This window comes from Saimiri boliviensis, chromosome 7 (genome assembly GCF_048565385.1).
Source record: "Saimiri boliviensis isolate mSaiBol1 chromosome 7, mSaiBol1.pri, whole genome shotgun sequence".
In the NCBI taxonomy this organism is placed as follows: domain Eukaryota; kingdom Metazoa; phylum Chordata; class Mammalia; order Primates; family Cebidae; genus Saimiri; species Saimiri boliviensis.
In genome coordinates, this window is record NC_133455.1 from 101,840,957 (window position 1) to 101,861,219 (window position 20,263).

At 40.4% G+C, this 20,263-nt stretch overlaps 1 protein-coding gene across 2 annotated transcripts in view; it reads right to left on the bottom strand.

Annotated features, from left to right (window-relative positions):
* Positions 1 to 589: 589 nt before the first annotated feature.
* LOC101049378 (pregnancy zone protein-like) overlaps positions 590 to 20,263 on the bottom strand; it is a 53,421-nt gene continuing 33,747 nt past the window's right edge. Inside the window, exons 16-36 of one of the 2 annotated variants that reach the window (XM_039471842.2) lie at positions 18,452 to 18,613; positions 16,750 to 16,828; positions 14,943 to 15,054; positions 14,205 to 14,433; positions 13,586 to 13,712; positions 13,263 to 13,384; positions 12,996 to 13,047; positions 10,202 to 10,285; positions 9,483 to 9,659; positions 8,789 to 8,876; positions 7,992 to 8,148; positions 7,242 to 7,316; positions 6,779 to 6,956; positions 6,118 to 6,341; positions 5,011 to 5,229; positions 4,707 to 4,837; positions 4,261 to 4,351; positions 3,684 to 3,752; positions 3,013 to 3,115; positions 2,102 to 2,188; positions 590 to 1,474 (exon numbers count right to left, since the gene is read on the bottom strand). In XM_039471842.2, coding sequence (XP_039327776.2) covers positions 2,136 to 2,188; positions 3,013 to 3,115; positions 3,684 to 3,752; positions 4,261 to 4,351; positions 4,707 to 4,837; positions 5,011 to 5,229; positions 6,118 to 6,341; positions 6,779 to 6,956; positions 7,242 to 7,316; positions 7,992 to 8,148; positions 8,789 to 8,876; positions 9,483 to 9,659; positions 10,202 to 10,285; positions 12,996 to 13,047; positions 13,263 to 13,384; positions 13,586 to 13,712; positions 14,205 to 14,433; positions 14,943 to 15,054; positions 16,750 to 16,828; positions 18,452 to 18,613 — 2,532 coding nt within the window. In that variant the 3' untranslated portion in view covers positions 590 to 1,474; positions 2,102 to 2,135. The remainder of the gene's footprint in view (positions 1,475 to 2,101; positions 2,189 to 3,012; positions 3,116 to 3,683; positions 3,753 to 4,260; positions 4,352 to 4,706; positions 4,838 to 5,010; positions 5,230 to 6,117; positions 6,342 to 6,778; positions 6,957 to 7,241; positions 7,317 to 7,991; positions 8,149 to 8,788; positions 8,877 to 9,482; positions 9,660 to 10,201; positions 10,286 to 12,995; positions 13,048 to 13,262; positions 13,385 to 13,585; positions 13,713 to 14,204; positions 14,434 to 14,942; positions 15,055 to 16,749; positions 16,829 to 18,451; positions 18,614 to 20,263) is intronic. The other variant, XM_039471841.2, reaches the window with a different exon arrangement.

Sequence of the window (20,263 nt, forward strand, 5' to 3'; positions counted from 1 at the left end):
TTTAAAAGTAGCTTTAACCTTTTCTTTACTTGCATGACTGCCTTGTACCCTAGACAATGGTTTAACGACTTAGCTTGTGACTTTCTGATATTGTTATCTGGACAGAGACCCCTTCTGGAAAAATAGATAAGGTACACCACCTGGTCACTTTTATGAGCTGCTATCATAAACCCCCGGCACAACCAAATGTACTTGTGACTTTCTGATTTTGTAACTTTCTGTTCCCTTTTATTGTTCTTCGCATACTGTCAGGATGAGGTCATTCACTTTGATCTTAAAATACATAATGAGACCCTGGACAAGAATAAGCTCGCTGTTTAGGCACTGCCTTCTCAGCCCTCCAGACCCCTGCTTCCTGTCTCCCTTTATTTCTATAAGCGCATGCTCTCTTCCAGGTTTTGGGACCCTCTTGCAGGTCGAGAGATCCCCGGCAGCTGAGCCATCCCAACTATCCCCAACATGCAACCTCCACCTGTCTGCTTCAAGCAATTCTCCTGACTCAGCCTCTCGAGTAGCTGGGACTACAGGCACACACCACCACACCCAGCTAATTTTTGTATTTTTAGTAGAGACGGGGTTTTACCATGTTGGCCAGGATGGTCTGGATCTCTTGACCTCGTGATCTGCCTGCCTCAGCCTCCCAAAGTGCTGGGATTACAGGCGTGAGCCACCACACCTGGCCCAGAGGCATGGTTTATTAGCAGGAAAAGATTGAATTGGTTAATCAACGTTAACAGGACCATTAGAAAGCTACATGGAAAAAAGTCCATTTAGATACTCACTTACTCACCACCCAATAAACAAGAAAATAATTTGAGATGCAATTAAATCCAAACATTGGAAGCAAGATTTTGCTTCCACACATGCAGGATTTCATCACCACAAAAACTCTTTAATGCTACCCACTTACAGTCACACCCACAAAAGAAATCATACGGATTGTGACCTTTTGAGGTTGGCTTTTCTTCCCCATGCAGCCTAACGCTTTTGAGACGCACTCAAGTCGTTGGTATGTCCGCCATTTGTCCCTCTTCGCTGTCCAGCAGAACTAGTTGTAAGGATGAGCCACAGACGGCCAAACCGTGCATCTATTCACGGACTTACTGTTGTTTCCAGCGTTTGGAAAAGCCATTTTCTTTTTCCTTTTTGTGGGTTAATTGACATTTTTTTGATTTCCACTTTAATTCATCTGTAGTGTTTTTGAGTGTACCTCTTTGTATAGCTTCTTTGCTATTTAATAAATGCTATGGAGAATAGATACATATTCAAGAAAGGGAATATGATATTGATAAAGAACAAAAGAAAAGAGAGTTATAAATGCCATGAATTTATTCAACATACAAATTTTATTTATTTCCAACCATCTTCCCTTCTTTCTCTTACTGCCCTCTCTCGGTAAGTCTGTTCTTCATTTCTGAAGTTCATCTGATGAGGTCCGTAAGTTCCTGTTTTCAAGCATTTCCTTGTTGAGATTCTAAATAGTAAGAGAAGAAGGAGAAATATTAGGGAAATTCTGTGACCTATTTAAGAATAATTCTTTATATTTCAGTTATAAATATTTGAACTTAGTAACTTTTAGTGACAGGGATGTTCGCCATTTTTTCATATTTAAAAATAGAGAAGCGAAGGTTTCGTGGCAAATTCTGTGTCAGAGATGAACACTGTCAATCAGCCTACAGGAAGGTCTCATAGATCACACCTTTCATGCTGTGCTATATGCATAATTACGGTGACCAATTTCTTGGCTTTAACTAGTGTACACTTAGAAATATCCTAGAAAGGCTATTGGTGATGAATTTATCACCACCAGATATAGAATGGAAACTACATATTAGATAATTTAGTTTTTATATGTGGCAAATTCTTGGATTAATCTTCCAACAAGTCACCCAAGATACCAGTAACTCTATTTAACTTGCATTTTTTTTCTGAGAAATTCTATAGTACACTTGATATAGTTCAATTTATATATGGTACATCAGGGGATTTTAGGATTTGGAAAGAAAGCATTCATCACAAGCAGCAGCCGTATGCAGAGAATTGAGATGCTTATTTATTTTGAAGTTGGGATTAGACTTTACTGTTTAACTGAAATGCTTACTTAGTTTCTTTCAATTGGAGTTAGACTGAATCATTTATACTTTACCAGCACTACAAGGGGCATTGTATTCTTCAAAGGTGAATTCATCTGAAACACAGAAATTATTGGACAGAAAGAGTGAAGACATTCAGGCATAAGCACCTAAGATGTGAATTGTAAATAAACTGTGTAAGCTAAGAAAGAAAGTAGAAAGCCTCACTGTAGAGCCAATAAAAATGACTTCTCTATTAAGCTGCTTGGGATTGGTGGGAGGAAACGAAAGAAAATCTGGCTTGGGAACAGAATTGAGAGGCCGGGCACACAGGTGGTGTGTCTGAGTGTGGTGACAGGACTCTGTAGATGCTGCCTTTTCACAGGTGCGGTTTTCTCATTGGAATTGCACCTTTCTCTCTGAACCTTTCCTTAATCGAAGAAGAAAAGTTTCAGCACTACCATCGTGCTACAATGCTGGTAATTTTCTAGCTCAAAGCCATGAGCAAATGAAAGTATTTCCTGATATATTACAAAGTTCTCCAAATGTTGTGAGCCGAATCGAAGCACAAGTCAAAAACAGATTAAATTTTAGGTCTCATGTCACACATCAGCACTGAGATGTTTGTTCAGTTATTGTACTCTTCTTATCTCTTTGGAATAATTCAGCCCAGGACAAACAACTTTATAGGGAAATTTAGATAGAATGGACCCTCTCATTGCCTTATGGTCAATGTATAAGAATGACTCTAAGACTTGTTTGCAGCGGACATGAGAGGTTAATACACAAGAACATGATTATCCAGTGCCCACAAACTCACTTATTTCCCCAGTGAAAGACTGTGAAGTTTTGCATTAGTTAAGGTAATCCTTTACTAGATTAGTAGTTTGTTTGTTTGTTTTTTTCATTTCAAAGCTCAGCATGTCTGAATCTCACTCACCTGTCTCATAATAATCATAGGCTTTTACCACAGCTGGTTTTAAATTCTTTACTTGGATATCTTGTTCCACCAAGAAGAAAAAATGCTGCTTTTGACTGGTTAGCTGGAGAGACAGGAAAACAATTGGAATCAAAGATTAACTTAGTATCTAATTACTGTCCTCTCTTCATAAGATATTATCGAACCCTGTAGTTATGCTATATATCTGTACCAAAACCTATGAAAAGAAAGCAGAATTTTGCGACCTGCATAGCATACTCAATGATAGAGTAAAAAAGGACAAAAGACACAATTTAGCAGACAGCCAAATGTAATAAATCAAGCCTGTTGACCAGGTGTCCCCAAACTACGGCCCGCAGGCCGCATACGGCCCCCTGAGGCCATTTATCTGGCCCCCCGCCGCACTTCAGGAAGGGGCACATCTTTCACTGGTGGTCAGTGAGAGGAGCACAGTATGTGGCGGCCCTCCAACGGTCTGAGGGACAGTGAACTGGCCCCCTGTGTAAAAAGTTTGGGGACGCCTGCTGTTGACAGTCCAAGCTTCATTTCTTGTTATAGCCACATTGTCCTCTCTCAGCTGTGTATGTGAACAGCACTATTTGGAATCTGTTACGGTTTGTTAGAACCTCCAGTTGTTATTCCAGATCTAGCAGAGTCACAGAAAGTCTTACCTTTTCAAAGTAGATCAGGACATGATTGGTGCTCACTTCAGTCCTCTGAATCTGGGGCTGCATCTGGAGCTGTTGATCAAGAGGATAAGCCAGAAATATGGAATGATAAAACTTTATCCTGGCAGCAGTTTTCAGGTATTTATGATCTAAACAGCTTCTCGGAGCATCCAAATGGATAATTTTGATTTCTTCAAGAATAATAATGATAATAACAATAGTAATACTTATTGAACTTTTATTCTCTATATATGCTATAATTATATATGCAGATACATATGTGATATATATATGCATGTATACACACATATCCTTTTCTCTTTGTATATATATCTGGAAAATAATTCAATACCATTCCACATAACTAGGTGTCCTGGGCCTGTTGGAACATTATTTATCGTGTTTCTGACTTATGCCCTATACTTGACACCATGTAACCAAGACACCCTATTAAAATGACAGAGATGCATACTAGAGAAGCAATCTTGAGGGAAAACACCTCTTGAAAAGTCCATCAATAAAGTCAAATTGACAACGATAAAGGCCAGCATTTACTATTTGCAAGGGATCCAGGGATTACCTGTTTAACTGATTGTTTTACAGGAATGAAGCCTGATACCATCTTCACATCAACAATGACCATGTTGGAGCTGGGTCGGTCCCCAGTATAACTATAAAATCAAAGCATAGGAATGAGGGATTCAAACAAAATTTTTTGGGATCCATTCAAGACAAACTCTCTCTTTACCTTTTATTTCTAACACTAAGTTACTACATCTGCTGTATCTGTTTCTGTTACGGTTGTTTGGAAAAACCATCATTTTAAGCTCACACTGGTCAGATATTGTAATATCCTATTCTTAAGGCGAAGGCTTTTCCAGAAAATTTTCTTGTTAATAAACACTGCAAGAATTCCATATTCATTACGTGTGGCTTTGGATAGTGGAGTTTCTCCACATAAGAAAATCAATTTCTCCATATTCTATTAGGTTGGTGCAAAAGGTCTGGTCATGATCTAGGAGTTACCTAATGTTGATGTGAATCTGGAACTTTCTGCGAGCATCCACTCCATCACAATTCGTGGGGAGAGTATTAACCTGCAGAGCGAAGGGTTCTTTCTCTTCTTTCTTGGGTAGGATGTTATATCTCAGGGATGTCTAAAACAAATGAAAAAATCCTTCATTTTTTGCACTTAAATTGTCTCATAATCTGTTCCAGATGATTCATACCTTCCCTTAGCACACATTTCTTTTGCTTGTTCTGAAATTCAAACATAACCCTTGAGACTTTCCCTCCCATTCGCAGCATATCCAAAATCCCAGAGTCTCACCTGAAGGTACACACACCCTGACCCTGACACGGTTGTGGTGTACTCCCCTGGAACCTTTGGCAGCTGGACCTTCTGCAGCAGCAGGCAGTTGGCATCATCCACGTGGAAGTCCTTAGAGAAGGTGTCTGAAGATTTGACAGTAACTAAAGCTGCTTTCTCACTGTTGGTGAAAGTTGCTGTTCCGTATTTGGAGAGGGCTTGAAGGGCCACCACTGTGTCCTGAAAAAATAATGGGTACAGAAATCACAGGAGAGGAAAGTAACAAACTCACACTGGATATAAACCACAACAACACTATTATTTTTCAGAATTATTTAGTCATAAACACAGTTGACTAACTCCATTTCAATTCAGTTCAATCTGGTTAGTAATGATAAACTATTCTAGCTACTTTGAAGGTAAATTTATACAAAGTTTCATCATTCAGCGAGTTTACAATATACATGTAGACTCAGATATTTGACACAAGCCCAATAAGACTCAGATATTTGACACAAGCCCAGGCTAGTTCAATAATTTATAAACTTATGTAACAATATTTGTTATAAAAGTTCAGAAAAGAGAGAAGAAAATATGGGTTAGGACAGTAAGAGAGACTGAAGGTGAGAAATAGGATTATCTCTGAATAATGAGCAGGGTTTATGTAGAGAGAAGAGAGGCATCAGGGTGGGGAATGCTCCATGGGAAGTCACGTAAACTGCAGGGAGCCAGTTCTGGAACAAGCAAAGGGATCTGCCTCATCAGGCTGGCGCACTCGTGTTTACTGGGGAGAGAAAATATTTTGGATAAAATACTAGATAATTTTAGACTTTGGGTGAAAAAGAAGATTTATTTTCTAAGGGAGGTAATCCCATGAAGACATTGCTTTGTCAAGACAAACCTACCTGTGTGGTTGGGGGTCGCTAGAGAGTCAGAGAGGAGAGAATATAAAGGGGACAGAGCAGTTATCCACTTATGAGAGTAAGACTGAAACCTGTCTGTCAATGGAGGGGTGGAGAAGGTGTGAATTAGAAATACGAACTATTCCATTATTCAACTCCTAGGAGATGGTTGTGCCTTCATATTTGTTAATATATTCATGTTTCCTTCTAGAGTCTCGCCACAGACCTGAGTGGAGGAGAAGCCCCCATGGGGGTTTTGCTGCTTGGTAATCCACTTCACAATACGTGATGCCACAGACAGGTCCTCTAAAGATGGGGCAGGCTGGACAGTAACATAGGCAAGGAGCACATAAGATGCCATCTCCACTTCCACAGAGGGAGCCCGGAATTGAGAATGGAGTGTCTCAGCTTCTCGAAGTTTCCCGGGATGTTGCCAGTGGATTGAATCCTCTTTGACATGGAAAAGGGTAGAATTTTAACTTAAAGAATGGTTTCAAAATCTAATCCATGAGTGAAGAGTATAATTACAGCTTACCTAATAAATTGACCTTTCATTTTAACAAAGTGAAAGCATTAAACAAAATGAAAGCATTAGTCACCATCAAATAAATCTTTGTCAAGAAAGTAAAGTTCCAGAGAATAACATTGAGCCTGTGTGTCTGTTACATGTATGTGATAGTAGAAGCTGGGACTGTATAGAGTCTATACTGTGTGGCTTACTAAAATGATCCATGCTATCTAAAGAATTCCAGTCTTAGATCAATGATAATTAGTCTCACTGTCACTAAATTAAGGTAGCACGATAGGCATGAACTCAGTAGAGGTATCCTTCCTTCTTCTGGTCACTGGGGATTGTTGGAAGTAAACTTTGCAGTAGCAGCTCTTACCTTCTTTCACAGCCTCTCTGTTTAATGATTCAAGCAGCTCTCTTCGCTTGACCTGGTTTCCTGCTAGGGCAAAGGCATAGGCCAATAATGCTTTGGTATAGACGAGACTTCCCTGGGCCTCTGAGGTGGATCTCCAGGCTGTTTCAAGGCAGAATAGGGCCTTACTGACGCTTGGGCTCTATGAAGAAGATGAAAGGCTATTGAAAAATAGCAGAACCAGGTGAATGAGCTTCCCCAGGCTAACTGTAGATTAAAAACCCTAATGTGCCTGTGTAACCTCACAGTTCTGACCAGAGAGGAGTTTCCTCTGCTGCTTCCAAAAGGATCTGGTCCATTACATTCCAGTGAAATATGCCAAAATTGAATTCCATAAAAATCACAATTATTTCCCTCAGAGATCCATCATATCATCATTTTGTTCTTTACATGTGTGAAGGTGGTACAGGGGATGTGTGTGATGTACCGTGGCAGGCAGTTTCATCTCCAGCAGAGCAATGGTGATGTAGGCAGAGAGTGTCACCTCGTCGTCCACCCCACCCTGTAGGGATCAGAGGCAGACAGACTCAAACACTTCAACAGTCATGAGGCAGCATCTGCTAAAATTTCCTTTCCCTTTGACATCTTCACTAGATGGTTTCGTGTCTTGTGCTAGAATGTTGATTTTCTCCTCTTCCTCCTCTACCCTAAAATTCTCACTTTTTTTTTTTTTTTTTGAAACAGAGTCTCACTCTGTTGCCAGGTGCCAGGCTGGAGTGCAGTGGCACAATCTTGGCTCACTGCAACCTCCACTTCCTGGGTTCAAGCAATTCTCCTGCCTCAGCCTCCCGAGTAGCTGAGACTATAGGCGCACGCCACCATGCCCAGCTAATTTTTGTATTTTCAGTAGAGACAGGTTTCACCATGTTGGCCAGGATGCTTTCAATCTCTTGACCTCGTGATCTGCCCGCCTCGGCCTCCCAAAGTGCTGGGATTACAGACTTAAGCCACCGCGCCCGGCCCTCACTTTTTATAATGTGTTCGGCTTTGGAGGTTTTTTGACCACTATTTTCATTTAATATAAAACGACTAAGGTACTGCTAGATTTCAGGAGATTTAGAGTCCACCATTCTTCCTGAAATCTATGTCACTAAGACTGGAGGACTCAATGCAGACATCATTTCCTTCCACATATCACCATCTTCAGGGACCAGAACAGAAACAGAGACGGCATCACCATAATGGCGTTGTTCAGCAGTGATCCTGAGCGCTGGAAACAGCCGTTTTCCTTTTGCCTCTCTGAGAGCCACTCGAAGGCGTCCCTGAGGTGTGAGTCATCCACAAAGACGTACGATCGGGCTTGGGCAAAGGACTTGAGCACAAATGCGGTGAGCCTGTCAGCAAAGCAGAGACGCAGACGTGAGGACCACCTCACTTCCACAGCTGACTTTGTGTACTGCCCCCAGACACTGCTCCTCACAATGAAGCAGAGACCATCACTGGGAGGAATTGATGGAGAAATAGTACAGAAGAGCTGAATATACTCTAGTCCAACCAACATCTCAATATCTTTATGACCTCTCAACCTTATTGGTTTCTCTGAGTTGATGCTTTTTAAATTTTTTTGTTATGAAACATTGGTTGGAGCTCCAAGCCTCCCCACCATCAAAACTGCATTTCCAGAATGACTTGTTCTGATTTTCCTGCTTCACAGTCTCCTCTGTCCTCTCCCTTCTCTCCGTCTTTAATGCAGAGTGTGGAAGCTTCTTCCTCTGTCATTTTCTAGAATGACATTTTCTGCCTTATATTTCCATTTAGAAGATCCTTATTTCACCACTTTCAGCTGTGTTATCCCAGCAGGTAAGCTTTCCGAGATGCCATGGTGAGATTACCCAACAGGAATGATACATACAGCACATGTGTTATTTAAAGACTAACAATTTTCCACAAAAACTCCAGATATTAGAGAGTAGCTATTCTAGAATCCTGGAATGTCATGGATCTAGAGAGAGCATAGGGAAAGAATAATCTTACCAAGTGTTTCCCTTGCTGCTACCATCACGTTCCCCAAAGGTGCTGTAGGAACCATCTATGTGCTTATAATTCAATTGCCTTTGGTACCCTGAAGAGGAAGCATTCACAGATTTATTAAAATGGCACAGACATTGGAGGATTGTTAAGCTTTTTTTCTCAGTGCTGTTAGGAATAACACGATAACTAATATTTAATTAAAATTTCTCCTAACCCCCAATCACAGGCTTGATAATACTATTGAATTTTCTACTTGTATATTGGGACACTTTATTGAAATTCACGACAATGACTATCAAATCTTTTTTTTTTTTTTTTGAGATGGAGTTTCGCTCTTGTTACCCAGGCTGGAGTGCAATGGCACGATCTTGGCTCACCGCAACCTCCGCCTCCTGGGTTCAGGCAATTCTCCTGCCTCAGCCTCCTGAGTAGCTGGGATTACAGGCACGCGCCACCACGCCCAGCTAATTTTTTTGTATTTTTAGTAGAGACGGGGTTTCACCATGTTGACCAGGATGGTCTTGATCTCTTGACCTCGTGATCCACCCGCCTCGGCTTCCCAAAGTGCTGGGATTACAGGCTTGAGCCACCGCGCCCGGCCGACTATCAAATCTTAATGAAAGAGATGTTGACTTTAGTTCACCATGAAATGTTTAAGAGATTAACTAAGGCTCTTCCTTTGGAGGTAATCTCTCACCGCTGATGAGGTAGTTGACGGCTTTGGTCTTGATCTCCTCTGTCAGCTGTCGTGTTGCATTCAGATAGTTCAGAACGTAAATGTTGGGAACAAAAAGGACCATATTCTGCTCTCCACAACCATAGGGCATCTGGAGAAGGTTCTGAAGGTTTTGTACCACAGAGCCTAGTATATCACCTGTGGAATAAAAGTGGTAAAGAAATCAGAGATGGTTGGTATTGGGCTAGGAAAACAGATTGCTAGCTGACTGAGAGGCCAAATGACCTATATAGGGAAGGACAGGAAGACTCTAAAAAGTAAAAAAGCAAGAAATATGGAGGAAAATAAAAGGTGAGAAAATAAGGTAGATGGTTCAAGGATGGAGAAAGCAGGGAAGAGACTGAATGGTAGGTGGTCTGTCTTTTCTCATGTGCCACATGCCTGGTAAAACTCAACCACAACCATTTTCAAATTGACTAGGAAGCATCACCACCTAGTAAATTGCTTGAAGATGAGGGCCTGAAGAGGTGACCCTTTCCTGTTACAGTATTTCAAGGCATAATATGTAGAACAGTATCTGTTCAACCCCCTTTCCAACTGTAACATAGTATAACCCCTAGCTTAGTACTTTCTCTCAATTCAGTGCCTACTGTCAGAGACCTCATTGATCATGGTTGGTGGGGCCCATGCACTAGAATTATAGAGCTAGACAGCTGCTTCCCTTGGGCTGAAAGACTCACCCAAAACTGAATATGTTGCCCTGGGAGATCCGTCGACCACATTTGAAGGAACATTCAGTGACACCTTTTCAGATACTCCAGTATCTAACGAAAGAAGACAAACACATGTAAAGGAGGGGAAAAGGAGAGAAATGTTCTATTTTTGTCATGAATCCTTTTTCTCTCCATCATCTAGATCCAACCTTTTATTTTCCTTGGTCATTATGTAACTTCTTCTTCTTTTTTTTTTTTTAGAGATGACGTCTCACTCCGTTGCCCAGGCTGGAGTGCAGTGGCACGATCTTGGCTCACTGCAACCTCCACCTTCCAGGTTCAGGCAATTCTCCTGCCTCAGCCTACTGAGTAGCTGGGATTACAGGCGTGTGCCACCATGAACAGCTAATTTTTGTATTTTTAGTGGAAACGAGTTTTCACCATGTTGGTCAGGCTGGTCTTGAACTCCTGACCTTGTGATCCACCCGCCTTGGCCTCCCAAAGTGCTGGGATTACAGGCATGAGCCACCATGCCTGGCCTTTTTTTTTTTTTTTTTTTTGAGACAAAGTCTCGCTCTGGCTGAAGTATAGTGCCATGATCTCGCTGCAACCTCTGCTTCCCGGGTTCAAATGATTCTTGTGCCTCAGTCACCGGAGTATCTGGGATTACAGGTATGTACTATAATGCCTGGCTAATTTTTGCATTTTTTGTAGACAGGGGGTTGGCCCAGCTGGTCTTGAACTTCTGGCCGAAAGCGATTTGCCCACCTCCATCTCCCAACGTGCTGGAATTACAGCTGTGAGCCATCACACCTGGCTCAGTTATCATATAACTTAATTGAAGCAATCCACGTTTCCCTTAAAGCCACGATTCATCTCTCAGTGAAGTTCATATTCATCATATACATTTGTGCTAACTTTCTATGGCTTTCCTTCTAGGCAGATACTTGTGGTATATGTATTTCCTTCTCTTCATGATTTATATTAATTCCTACTACTGTCAGTGCTTTTCGAGAATGATATTCCTTCCATTCATTTGTATTCAGTATATGCTGTGTACCAGGTTCTGTTTTAAGTACAATGATACTGAAACTCTCAAAACAAATTTCCTGGCCTTCTGGAGATTTCATTTTTAGGGGAGGGGTAAGATAAAGAAGCAAGAGTATATTTAGTATGCTAGATGTTGGTAAGTGTTTTAGAGAAATTAAAGCAGGGTAAACATTTCTACGGTGAGCTAGTAAAACAGGGCAGGTCAGGAAGTGCTGGATGTGGGGAGGCGCTCCCTGTGGAAAACCTCCTTGATAAAAATTCCTACATGAGCAGAGACTCTAAGTAAGTCAGGGAGCCCAGAGTTACCAAAACCTGCGAGAAGATACTTCCAGGAAACAGGAACAAAAGGTAAAAGGACTCCAGAGGATGAAGCATGCTGGTTGTATTCCAACAGGAAGAAGGAGGTCAGCGTGGCCGGCACGGGGTCAGCAAAGGCGAGATTAGGAAGGTGTGAAGTCGTGGGGTAGCAAGGGTTTCTAAGCGGCATTAAAAACTGAGTCTTCAACCTTGGGGGACATGGAAGATTTCTGAAAGGGTTAGAGAAGAGAAGGGACATCATCTGACGCATGTTTTAAAGGATCCCTCTTGCTGAAGGAGGATAGGAAGAGATGATCAGTAGACCAGTTAGAAAGCTCTTGAGAGCCTGCAAGTGAAAGGACTAGAGTAGCAGAGATGGAGAGGAGTGGGCAGATTCTGGATACAATGTGAAGGCGGAATCGACTGCATTTGTGCGTGGACTGGGTAGGGAGGATAAGGGGAAGAGCACAGTAAAGAAGAACTCCAAAGGTTTCTCCCCACCGAGAAGAATGGATTTTTCATCATCTGAGATGAAGGAAATTGAGGGAGGAGCTGGTTTGTGAGGACGAGCAGATACTCCATTTTAAACTTGCTAATTTTGACATCCCTATGAGACCTACGAGGCTGTGAGCGGAGGGGAGTGGGCAGGTGGATACACGGGTTTGAGTTCAGGAGAAAGGTGGGAATCATAGTTGTAAATTTTGGACATTAGTACATAGCTGTATTAAAGCCATTGACCAGATGGTTTTATCCAGGGCTCCTCATGCAGAGAAGAGAGATCTGCAGACTGGTCCCTAGCCACAAGATGATTGAAGATGTCACAGAGTTGAATGTTTAATGATCTCTTAAATAAAATTTTTAAAAGTGTTAGCTTTTCCCCTTCTCTTTCAATATAGTGGTAATTTTTATATTGTTATGTTAATAATATTAGTAACATATTAGTTTTCTATACAAGTTAGTAACCTGGAGTTCCTTTTAAAATAACTTAAGTTCCTTTTAAAATAACTTAAAAAAACATGAGTACATTTGAACTGTTAATTGAATAATAAATCATACTAATGTCACACAGATATTTCAATATTTTGAACACGGTTTAGGAAGACATTTGAGAAACAGAGATATATTAGAAAGAACAGTGTCCTGAGGTCAACAGCCTTAGTCCTTATCATTAGGCAAGAGCTTTTAAGCTTCTAAGCAAGTCTTTCATATTCTCTATGCTCATTTCTTTATTCTTAAAATTTGATAATAATACTTTATCGTAAAAAGAACTCTCTGTTTATTCCCCTAAGAAAATTCAGCCTCATTCCAAGTGATTTTCATCAGGACAACGGTTTTCATCCAATGTCCTTAGATTTGGAGGAGGGTAAGAGTTTTTTTCTCTCTCAGGGAAAAGCATGTCCCCAAAAGACATTCCGCAACTATATACTCGGGCAAGTTACTTAACATGAAAAATTTATCTATTTATTACACTTACCTGATGCGCAGAGCAGCGTGTTGAAAGTTTCCTCCTTGGCTATTCCTTCGGGCTTTATGTTGACAACAAAAACAGAAAAGTAAAGTGATACTGAATGCACAGGAGAAAAAGGAAACACTTGAAAGCAAAGGAGAAAATGTTGGTGAAAAATTGGATTGTAGATCTGTCCACGTTCTTGGGAATGAAATGTTCCTGTCGGATGCATATTAGATGATACCATATGCAATAATAAGGCCTCTGAGACTCACAGAGGGTAAACTCACGTACCTCAACTAGTAAGGGCTTGACTACAGTGTCCTTTGGTGCGTGTCTTGGGACGTCGGTCACCTGATTGTCACACATTTCCCGAAAATGCACGGCTTCTGCGGTAGCTGTGAAATTCACCTCTCCTGGGGAATAAAGTTCTTAAGGAGTTAAACGGTAATTCTATATTGAACAGTTTCTTCTTTTTAAGTTTCCTCAATGTATCCAGTGGTTGGCTTCCTCTTGATTAGTATTAAAGGAGGAGAAAAAGCAAGTATTGGGGTCACTGCAGAAAAGAAATCATCTCAGCACATGAAGTGGAATTTGCTAATAGCATTACTACTCACCCAGTGACTTTGGGGTCACAGTCCAGGACACGGTTTTCCGTCCGTTTCTACAGACACAGTGAGGTTCTTCATTCTTCTCTACTGGGACAGCCAGGAAGGCGGAAGAGACCTCCAGCTGCACAATGACCTGTCCCCCACACCCAACCACAAGTTTGTGAAGAGACACGGAACAGGGTGAACACTGGGGAAGACGCTGGGAGGGACAATGTCTATCAGTCCAAAGGCGCTGAGAAGCTGTGCAAACATGGTCAGCTCTACCAGCACCTTGTCGTTTAGGGTTTGAAATAAGAAAACTAAAAAACTGACAGGAATTAGGATAAGTGCTTAGGGTTTAGCCTTGTGCCAACGGAAGAAAGAGATGTTTTCTTTAGTCAGAGTGAAAAACGTGAAGCAATCAGATGGCGATAATGTGTGAATTTAGGAATACACAGATATAGGAGCCTGAATGAATATAACGTTAGCAACTTGGACCTGTCAGGTACCTTTGCTCTTAGTATCAGGTCTGTTCCAAAATTAGGAGATATCATATGCAGTTCTGATTTCCTGGGTTACCTAGGAGACCTGGTAATGGAAGGTGACCATCTTCTATTCTCATTTACTTCCAGAGAAGGGCCCTTACCCGAATGCAAAAGTCCAAGTAGTTAAACACAGTGGCTTTGAGTGTGAAGGCTTCTCCTCGCACCACAGAATATGGGAGGGTGAGCTCTAGGAAGAAAGGCTGGAAGACTTGAAGAGACACAGCAGGAGAGAGGCCGAGCCCTGTGGTTGCAGACAAGCAGAACGCGCTGGCCTTCCACTCCGTGATGGTGTCAGGGACCTGCAGCGCCAGCTCACTTCCACCTGATGAGCTAGTGAAGGAGCAGAGAGGAAGACTGTGAGCAAGCCTTTTTTTTTTTTTTTTTAACATAAACTGTGGCTGATCCTGGAACACGATAACTCAGTAACTAGTTTGGTAAACGCGAAACCTGATCTAAGCCTTGGTGCTCCTAGTGAGGTCTTTACGTGTTTCCCTTCCTCCCTCTTTCCTCCCTCCCTCACTTCCTTCCTTTCTTCTTTCTTACATTCTTGCCTTCCTTTTGTTCTCTCTTTCAATCTCCCTCCCTTCCCCTTCCCTTTCCTTTACTTAAGAGGGATGGTAACATCCTATTTCTACTATTTTAGTTGTCTGTAGACCAAATTAGGAAAAAAATGATCACTGTTTGTTATGAGATAAATGAACTGTACCCCTCAATATTTACCAGAGAAGAGCAGAGCAGAGCTAACAGAGCTAACAGGATCAGGAGTCAAGGACACCATCAGCCGCACACAAGGATTCAAGCCCTCTCCTACACTAAATTCCAGGCAACACGCAACTTACTCAACTACCACCAAATTCCAGATCCAGGTCTCAGGGAAGTACTTCCGGACGATCTCTTCCACTTGCCACCTCTGAGGTTCGTCATCGAACGTTTGGGACATAATTTCTGGTTCTAATCCGGGAAGACAACACACAGGCTCCAGTGTGAACCTCATTTCTATCATCGATTTCTTATAGCTGCCTTATTTCTCAGGTGCAACAAGGTCATATGCTTGGGGAATGTTTATTATTGGAACAAACTAACCTTCCAGCTTGTTATTTTGTTCAGTTTCCTATAGAAAGGCTAACCCTATTTTTTCTTCAAATAGAATCTAGAGCTAAATATATTGTTCTTTATAAATAAAAATAAATGAACTGTACACGTACCTCCTGAATCTAAAATAAAAGTTGATTAAAAAGAGCAAATGTAGCTCTGTCTAAGATGGTTATTCAACTGGTGAAGGGAAGAATAAAGAGTAATTGAATACACCAAATATGGTCACATCTCTTCCATTTGCAGTGAGACTAAAACAAGAGGAATGGATATTAGCTAATCAAGATGATTTCAGGAATGATTTCTTGTTTGTTTCAACATTGAATGAGTAGGAGACATAAACAACAAGCAAGAGGATAAGGTGAAGTATGTGGTTTAGACAATGGGATTCAAGAATGAAAAGACAATTGACTTTAGATGGGCTGGAAATGGCTTCACCAAAGCAGAGCCTAGGGTGATCACCGATGCATGGGGAGCAGAGGAGAATGGGAAGGCAGTCCCAGGAGAGGACCACACGGAAATATACACAAAGGTGGAAGGGAGATTCACGGGGGTAATAAAAATTTATTCTCTAGGATTTTTTTTCTGGTAAGGAAATATCTTTAATGACTCATTTTTTTCCAACTAGAACATTACTCCTTGCCTTCCCAGCCAATGAATCTGCTGTATTAAAATGTGTTTACTTTTTTTTTTTTTTTAACACTTTTTACTGCCATCCTCATTTGATATTAAAAAGTAAATTTAGTAGACATTCAAGCATGCAGAGAAAAATTTCTCTAGGCCTGATGACAGTAGAAAAGAATTTTCAAAGTTAGGCCCTTTTCAGCTTTTCCTCATTTCCAGGTATACTTGAAACACACTAAGAGACTATGCAGTAGTAGAGTATCTGCCAAAAGTTGAATTACTCTCTTTTGCTCAATATTACAAAAATCACTTCAACTTCCATCAGAAGATATGAGAGAGACCATTAATATCCACATGGGCCTTCCCATTTCTCAGCCTGCTTTGCATTTAAAGCAGGAACATGGGCAGAAGTGAGGAACACCATTCCTGGTCCTGGCTGTAAGAGCCACATGCAACCTCCTTCCCCATCGGTATGACCCTGAAAGCCACATTGGTGATGGCAGAGTCACCAGAGGAAAGCAACTGGTTCTCTGATTCACTGTTTGCCAGGGAGTTGTTCTGGAGAGTGTCTGAACTTACAAGTAGATTTCCTATGAGCAAAAATCAGATGTAGGAGTTTGTCTGTTACTGCAATTTAATCTAATTCTGACTAATTCAGGTATTGAATCCACCATAGACAAGGAAGATCTAAAATGCCAAGACTATTAAAGGCAAAAACAAAAAGGTAGTTGATCTTGATGTCAAAGAGAAAATAACAATAATTGCTTAAAATCCTATATTTGAGGAAAAAATATTATTTGAGGTTAACTTACCAAGAAATTGCTTCAATCTCAAGATGCAATACTTAGAAAAATAGCTTTTCATCTTAAACCAACCCAATAAAGCACCATTTTTCTTCCATTCTGTCAGACAGATAAATCGCACTCTTACCTCTTCTTGAGCCGTCTTGACGTGGACACAAATATGACTTATGGATTTTTGAGTTGGTGAAAATATCTAATCCTGTGGACTGAAAAAAAAAATTGTTAAGCATAGTGGCAATCCAATCTTGAGACTAAATAATTGCTTGAATTTGTACTGTACTTTCACTATGATTTTATATATAGTTCATAGGCACATCATGAAAATTACACATAATGAGGAGAGCTATTTATAAATTTGAGAATTACACATAAATGAGGAGAGCTATTTATAAAAAGTCATAGAGGTCAAGTTCATTGAGCTAGTGTGTGAATAGGATTGGGAATTCAAAATTTCCGATTCTTATTGCTAAATATTGTCTGGTATACTCTAATACTCCTTAATTACTTTTTTTGCTTCCATAAAACTGAGTATCTTAGACTTAGATGTTTCCTTCTCTTTTCTCTCCACGAAACAGGTGTCTGCGTCTGTGTATGCATACACAGAGCTCTCCTTATGGCTTTCTTACAAGAGAGCATTTTTGGCTTGTTTCTTGTTATTTTAAATTGAAGGGTTGCATATTGGAGGTCGTTCTTTACAGTCTTAGTAAACTCTGTTTTGTTTATGTTTTATCAGAAGATACGGCTTTTCCTAAATGTCTACATGCCACCCCTTCCTGTGGTCCTTTTCTCTTTTTACTCAGTTTCTTTTAATTGTCTCAGATGCCTGCATCTAAAACCCCCATTCAGATGCCCCCAGTTGTCTGGAGTCCACCTGTTTCCATCTTCCCTCTTCTTCAGTATTAGTCGCAGATAAATATTATTTGCTATTTTATCTCAGAGTATTTGGGAAACTGTGGGACTCCTGAGCATAGTTGTCGGTGGGGGTTGTGATACACAACAGAAAGAAATAAACCAGAAATAAATGTTCAATGATGAAACAGCTAGTTAATAAACTAAGAAGTGTTCTTTCCATCCTTCTACCACCCCATTTACATTTCTGGAAGGTCCAGAAGAGAGAGATTTAAGTTGCTTTCAGCTAAGCTGTAGACCTCTATCAGACGAATGATATCTCTTCCTGAAGGGATGATAAAAGTTCTTAGTGCTGCTTGATAGTGAGACTATTTAATTTCACAACCTGGATAATTCTCCTCAGTTATAGTTAATACTAAAGAATTACATTTTTAAGACATTCTAACATTTCTAATACAAGTTTTGTTAATCTTTTTTTAATAAAAGACAACTTTAAGTTTTCCTGGAATTTTACTGCCCTGTGAGGACTAAAGTTTTGCACCTTATGTATTCAATCCTGAATTCGTTCAACAAGTGTTTTTTGTGCAAATGCTGAAATGATCGTCACCAACACGGTGCTCACCTTCCCAAGGGTGTCAGACACATTATGGAAAATATTTTGTTTTGATTTTCTCACATATTGGAATCCCCGAGTCACTGAGAGGGCAATATGATGCTGGTAAGCAGCTTTGGGATCCATTTGGTTAAGGTTTGCAGCCTAAAAGTAAACCACTTGCTGTTTAAAGTGGTAGAGAAATTCATGTGTGAACATCTGTGTGTCCACAAAGTTCTCTGTCTCTGAGATTTCTTTATTTTTCTGTTGCTTATCGCTTTGATGGATGGAGGAAATTAAAAATCCTAGAGCTGAGAACCCATTGTTTCTCCACCTTAACAGAGGCGTAGAAATCCATTTTTGTTATGTTTTTAGGAAAAGGAATTACCGTGAAGATACTGTAAAGTTCATACCAATCCAGGACCCGCTCTGTTACATAAAGTGTTCTCTCAATGCCTTTTGCACTGGGACAATCTTCACCGTAGTCAACGCCAGGACTTCTAACTCTAAAAGTATGTGAAGAAGTCTTTTCTGGTAGCAAATTATAGACCTGCAACATTGAGAGAACAAAAATCTTTTTCTTCTGAACAAATTTTAAAATGTGATAATCAAACACTGCATGTTCTCACTCATAGGTGGGTGTTAACAATGAGAACACATGGACACAGGGAGGGGAGCACCACACCCTGCGGTCTGTTGGGGGGCTTAGGGGAGGGACAGCAGGGCGTGAGGAGGTTGGGGAGGGATACTATGGGAAGAAATGCCAGATAAAGGTGACAGGGGGATGGAGGCAGCAAACCGCATTGCCGCGCGTGTACCTATGTAACAATCCTGCATGATCTGCCTATGTACCCCAGAATCTAAAGTACAATTTAAAAAATTTAAAAAAAAAATAAAAAATGCCTGCTTAAGTTGAAAAAAAAAAAAAGTGACAATGTCCCAGAGGGGATTTAAAAGATCATGGTATTTATTTAACATCTCATGCTTACATGATGAAAAGCAACACAGAGACTCATGGAGTGATGTCAAAAGTCACGGATCCTAATTCTTTTTGTTGTGCAGAAGAAAGTAATATAGAGAGAGCTGCAATGAATCAGTCAGAATCTCAAAATTCATTTTGGTTGAGTAAAAATAAAACTGTATTTCCCAGAAAAAAATGCCTACTTTTAAAAGAACATAGAAAATGTGGACATCACAGAGACATGTAATCAAAGAATAAAAGTCACTCACAGCCCCCCACCTAAAACAATCCCTATAAATACTTGTTTCATTTCCTTTTTCCATTTCATATCTCCAAGGCTGTACCAAGTTTTCTTTTTAGACTACTATGTTAGGACCAAGTTTAACTTAAGAAAAATTGAGGTGCAGGGACAACGGAGAAATAATTCAATTCCATTTTGCTTTTGCCTGGAGCCTGGTGTAAGGCCACCTGCTCGGGTCTACAGTGTTCAGGCCATTGAACACACGTGCAGACCTTCTAATCTGGCTTCTGTCACCTGTCATCTGTGCTGCTGTAGTAACCTCTTAACTGTTCCTGTGCTTTCATTCTTGCTCACGTACTTTCAGCAGCAAACATGATCTTTTTAATAGATTTGTCTCAGCTGTCCACTCTCCTGCATCAATTTCCTCATTGATTCACTATTGCACTTACTATGAACTCCAAATTCCACACCAAGTAAACAGAGCTTGCCATGGTCTTCCCTGTTTTCCATCCTACCTGCAGCCTCTAGCATCCTCCCCTCTCACTGCTCCGTATTAGGTGATTACCTTTTCCTTTTCATTACACTCCAAATTCACTCTGACTCAAAACCTTTGGCATGCTGCTTCCGTTTATTGGTAAGTCTGCTTTGGACTCTCCACTATTCTCCAATACAAAAATTTTAAAATTGCTCAACTATTTCAAAAATTTCTCACCACCTTTATTCTTGATATCAATACTGTTTATTCTTTTTATAGTATTTATAAAAATCTGGAATTTTTATGTTTATATGTTTTTGTTGCTTGCTTGTTTTTATATCTCACAAGATTATAAAGCTGTATTGGTAAAAGACCAAATCTGGATTGTCCATCATTAGTAATCCTGCTCTCAAAACAATGTCCATCTTATAGTCAAGATGCAATAAGTATTTCTTTTTTTTTTTTTACATGCAATACTTTTATTTTAGACATGCAAGGAAAGCTATTTCAGAATCTACTAATG